Genomic DNA, 5,770 nt, shown 5'->3' with positions numbered 1-5,770 from the left:
TTTTTTTTTTTTTTTTTTTTTTTAATCCTTACAGATAACCGACGATTTGGGAGCAGAAGAAGAGAGATCAGATGAAGAAGAATTCACAGAAAAATTTTGAGAATTCAAGAGAGACACAGATGTGCTTCTTCTTCTTTTTTGGTTATTTTTTTACGTTTTTTATATCTTCTTCTTCTTCTTCTTCTTTTTATTTCTTTTTATTTATGGGAGTAGTTAGTAGGGTGGTGTGTTAAACGACGGCGTATTAGATGAGTCATGCCGCCGTGGCGATACTGATCCTTTTAATAAGGAGGGGGGAAAAGGTTTGGGGGAGGGGGCTATTAACGTCATTTCCAGGAAGCTTCTCTCTCAATTTTATTATTTTATTTCAATTATCCCCTCCCTCCCTCCCTCCCTCAAACATTTTAAAATCTTAATTATTAAATTATTCCAAATAATCATATGATGAAAAGGAGTAATTGAAAGAAGAGATCAAATCCCTAAACCAACACATCCCCCTCATAGATACGCTCTCTCTCTCTCCAATGCAGTTTTTTACTATTATTAGTCTGTTGTTTACTAGTACAGTAATACTAGTAGTAGTAGTACATGTTAATGTGGCCCCCTCTTCTACTCCAAGTCTCCAAACAAGGAGAAAGACCCCACGCCACGCAGACATAAAAATAGACTTATCCGCCACCTCCTTAATAGATTTTTTTTTTTTACTATTTCCCCCAACACTACATGACATGATGAATATGGAGTACACCATATATCATCCCTTTTCATTTGTTTTCTCCATTAATTACTTTTACTTACTTAAATTACCTTCCCTTAATCATCGTCCTAATAATATTAACATCTTTTTTCTTTCTTTGTTTTTTCTTTTACTTCAAATTAACTTTTTTGCATTCTTTTCTTTTTTTTTTAATGTTTTAAATTAGATATATATATATATATATATATATATATATGCTTGCCTTTGTAATTAGTAGTACACAAAATTTGTCATGTTAACCTAACTTGCACCCACACATCAACGAATATGTATCTCAGAACAAACAAACATACTGTATATGTGGAGTATAAAATGGACGGAGAATGCCCCCAAACATTTATATTTAACGCACGTCTCTCTCTCTCTCTCTCTCTCTCGCAACTCGCAAGTCGCATCGCCTCGCATGTGACTCCCTTCCCCTCATCTTTGGAGAGACATTTCCATTATTAATTACTACCTTACTAGTTCCACCATTTTCTCATTTCTTTTTACTTCATATATCATCTTCCCCGGCCCGGCTCCCCCCTAAACTAAACTAACTAATTCCCATTATAACCATCTTCTGCAATGCTAAAAGAACTATATATTTTTGTATACTTAATTAAGGCATATTCATCTATTTACTTGCAAATTAACGATATCATCCTACGAGCAGCTATTGAGATATAGTACTGTACATACAAATATATTATTATGCAAAGTGCAAACACGCACGGGTTAAATGTTGTTGATTTAGCGGAATGTCATTAATTATCTTGTATTGTATATTTCGATTCACTAAAATAGCCCATATCATCATGATCCAAAATTTTAAAGTTTATAGATTATCATAAACCTAGCTAATACATAACATAATGGGGTACCACGTGGTGCATGCATGGTTTCCTCTTCTATTTACTATATACTATATAATTAAAAAAAAAAATGTCTTATGCGCGTTATAATGCAACCCTCTTTCATTAATTCTAGTATAAAATAACTTGAAGTTACAACATTCTCTTTAAACTTTTGATCAGGTAAAAACACGCATAAATTGTAAAATAATAACACAATGGAGACGCATGCAGCCCTTAATTACATTTTCAATTTTCATAGACTTCTTTTTTTAATGGTTACCCACGCATATCTCGATACGACATTAAGCACTTCGTCGTAATGCAGTGCAATGCGACACCGAATAATTTATAAAAATTTTGGTCATATTTAATTTGGAGAGGTTAACTTATTTTGTTTTCGGTTATTATATATATAAAAAAACTTCATATATAACGATCTCGAGACTCGAGGAGGAAGGAGTTGACCAGAGGGAGATCGAGATGATTAAAAGATGCGGCAGCCAGAAAAAGGAATAAACCACTTTGATTCGGTCGTTGTTAATCAATCACAAAACTCTCAACTAGTACTAACTAACTAAGTATTTTTAACAACCATTGAAAAATATATTAAGGTATTGGTCGCAATGACGATGATGTGGCAGCACATGGCTGCATTTCAGCCCACGTGGACTGTTGCCCCTTTACGCTCACCAAAGGTCACTAACGGGACGGCCAGCGAAGCCTCGACTTGTCGCCGTTCTAACTTATATTCCTAAAGTTGCAATCCATTCCACATCAACCCAACGCTCTCCAATCAATCTCTCTCGCCTCTTCTTCTTCTTTACTAGACGCAAATTCATTCTAAATCAATGATCTTACTCTTATCTAGATAGACATTATGCCTCGATTTGTTCTACTTTTTTTCTAACAAATTCCATCATACTTAACTTAACATTGATACCCACAAAAGAAAAAAGAAAACAAATTCCATCATACTTAACTTAACATTGATACCCACAAAAGAAAAAAGAAAACAAATTCCATCATACTTAACTTAACATTGATACCCACAAAAGAAAAAAGAAAACAAATTCCATCATACGAATATGATCGATGCTAAGGTATAGCTTATAAGTATAACCAAACAGCAGTTTGGTAAAATCCACATAACCACATTCATTTCTTATTATATAACCGTTTGGTAATCCACAAAAAAAATTCGCATAATTCATTCAATCAGTGTATCCTAAATTTTGTGTTTCATCAACTATAATGTATGGTCGCGTGTAAAGTTTATTTTTATGTGTCTCATATTCATATCATCGTGCATGAAGCCATTTAATATGGAAATATACATGTGTATATTTATTTATTCGTCGTCCAACTCCAAGTACCAAGATAATTTTAAGATTCAACGACTAAACGCAATGTCAGATGATCACTTAGATAATATTATCACCACACCGAAAAGTTTATATTATCACCAAACAATACGAATATTTTTGACAACGTTTATTTATTTTCCATGATGATAAACCCTAATGATCAAGTGACACACACCGTAGGTCAAGGATTGGCCTGCAAATGGATACGGCCAATATTTTAAACCTTTTTTCAAATATGTTACAAGTTATCATGAGGCAAATTTCGTTATATATGTATTTACTAGCTTGTTATTATTACTCCTCGGTCTGTTCACTGTTTATGAAAATTTAAACAAATGTGAAAAATATATACATAATAGAGATTCATTGAGTCGAGACATCAAATTTTGATGGTGTCGATTGTGTTGTCTCATATATAGTTGTAAGCCTACACGTTTTTTTTTTTTTTGAACCTAACCTAATTAGTTGAAATTCAAAACATATGTATATATAAAACTATCACTTGATGTAATTCAGCTAAAGTACTGCTAATTCAACTAAAGCCGACAAAACTTGCTCGTTCAAAAGAGTAACAAAGATATGTAAGCGCCCTACTTTTAAAATAATACAGTATAAATGTATGATAATCCACTAGTTTAGCATGTTGATATAAATATAAGTATATGGATTTAGTTTGTACAAACATTAGGTAGATAAGTTGAGAAATACAAAATATCACGAAAGCATTTTCTTCTATATTTTTTAAGTAAATTATAAGCAATATAATAACCCACGAAGAGATTGGCACAATATATAAAAGTTGATCATTTAATTAGTCCAATAAACACGTTTTGTACGCAAACTCGGATTAGACTTGGACGGTCCTCGTAATGATATTGCTAATCCATCCGAATGAAAGAGACCGATGCTACAATTTTTTTTCCCTGATTGAGAAAATACACAAAGTATAGAAAACGTGGAGAGATAGTGTAGAAAATGACGTAGACATATGAATATTGGATAAGATGGCCAACGATTGATAGTGGAAAGAGTTTTTGCAAAACATATATATAGATAGACTTGGCTTAGGTCTCTTAATTTAGTAGGACTATACTAATAATTGTCACATTCGCAATTTATCTTAGAACATGTACGTCGTAGTCTAAAATAAAATCTTTTTTTTTTTTAGCTTGTTTAGACAATTACAGAATTACTTATTCAACTTGATTAAAATAAAGTAATTTCGGTAAAGACAATAATTTAAAAAGATAGTAATTATATATATATACAGTATCAGTATGTGGATGACATCATGACATGTAATGATGTAAATTAAGCTGAAGGTAATTATAATATCATAAAGCAGTGGGATGAAAATAAGAGAGATGGAAGAATGCTACATACAGAAAGAGAGAGAGAGAGAGAAGAGTCCATTAAGAAGGGTGAAAGGCCCGTATAAGGCCCAATAAAATCAGAAGGGAAGGATAAAATGACGATGAGCAGCGTAGTCAACGAAGGTATGGAGAGGAGCAACAAGTTGTCCACTATACTTGTCGTCGTCGTCAAACAGTTGAAGCTCCTTCTTGGCCTTGTCCTTGAGCTCTTGGGCCATTTGGATAGCTCCGTCGCTCTTCTTCTCATCATCCACAACCTGATAGAGCATCCCAACGGCTCTCCCGTACCTTCGGAGAGTCTCAAGCTCATGGTCAGTGGCACCGCCGAGGAGGCCTCCGCAAACGGCGGAGCATTCAGCCATGGCTCCGAATTTCTTCTCCTGAACGAAAGAAGGAGGAAAGGGGCCAGGGCCACCTTCAAGGTCGACGAACTGGCCCGCAGTCATACCAGTGGAGCCGACGGTGCGGGCAATCTCAGCGATGACCCTGAGGATGGTGGCGCGGGGAACAAGGTCGGGAGGGGTGTGGGAGACAATTTGCTGGAAGGCGAGTGGGAAGAGGGCGTCGCCGGCGAGAAGGGCGATGTCGTAACCGTAGACAGTGTGGTTAGATGGCTTTCCTCGGCGGACAGGATCATCGTCCATACAGGGGAGGTCGTCGTGTATCAACGAAGCCGCGTGGACCTGATCATGATGATTCATTTCTATTTATAGATCACAACAAACTGCAATTGACATACATATATATTTGATATTTCTATTTCGTGACTATAAAGAAATCTGACCATTTCTAGGGCACATGCGGTTGGGAAAGCGGCGAGGCGATCGCCACCGAAAAGCTCGCAGGCGGCCACACACATGACTGGAGGGGCACGCTTGGCGCCTTGTGCGAGCACCGAGTATCTCATCGCCTCGTAGATCCCCGCAGGGTACTTGACCGGTATCGCCTCGTCGAGCTTCTGGTTGATCTCGCTCATCAGAGTCCCCCAATACGTCCTCAGATCGAAATTCGAAGACCCAATTGCTCCGCCTGATAGTCTCATCATCATAGGACGACGATTGACGGGTTTCTCCGCCGCAAGAAAACACAAGCTGGGCACTAGTGGTGTCGCTGAGGCACTAAACAACATGGCCTTGGATGGAAACGGAACTATCTCTATCCTGGAGAGAGAGAGAGGGAGTGAGAGATTGACAGAGACTATAAATGTCTACCAAACAAGTATTAAAAAAAAATTCCTTTGGTTTTATTATTTAAGCCATATAAGAAGAAAAGAAGCAAAACTCTTTTTTTTTGATGGAGATGGTGAATAATAGTAGTACTAGTGTCGCATGACTCAGAGATGTTGGAGTCAAAAAAAGCTAGCTAATTGGACTTCAACACTAAGCTCAAAAAAAAATAGCAAGAAAGAGTTACGATAACACAACACTCTCTTTCTTTCCT

General features: G+C 36.4%; 1 protein-coding gene across 1 annotated transcript; it reads right to left on the bottom strand.

Annotated features, from left to right (window-relative positions):
• On the bottom strand, positions 4,193-5,764 carry LOC104716124 (heterodimeric geranylgeranyl pyrophosphate synthase small subunit, chloroplastic-like). Its single transcript, XM_010433477.2, has 2 exons — positions 5,115-5,764; positions 4,193-5,013 (listed from the first exon to the last, which is right to left on the bottom strand). Exons 1-2 carry the CDS (start codon positions 5,457-5,459, stop codon positions 4,408-4,410), a joined length of 951 nt encoding a protein of 316 aa, XP_010431779.1. The 5' UTR covers positions 5,460-5,764; the 3' UTR covers positions 4,193-4,407.

The sequence above is a fragment of the Camelina sativa genome, chromosome 10, assembly GCF_000633955.1.
Source record: "Camelina sativa cultivar DH55 chromosome 10, Cs, whole genome shotgun sequence".
Lineage (NCBI taxonomy): Eukaryota > Viridiplantae > Streptophyta > Magnoliopsida > Brassicales > Brassicaceae > Camelina > Camelina sativa.
Note: the sequence above shows the minus strand (reverse complement) of the source record. Positions and strands in the feature narration are given on the sequence as shown.

Bases quoted from the DNA above. Each gene is read 5' to 3' on its own strand.
- LOC104716124 (XM_010433477.2), bottom strand. From the start codon at position 5,459: ATGTTGTTTAGTGCCTCAGCGACACCACTAGTGCCCAGCTTGTGTTTT. The intron at 5,014-5,114 runs GTCAGATTTCTT...CATCATGATCAG, and splicing joins CCGCATGTGCCCTAGAAATG to GTCCACGCGGCTTCGTTGAT.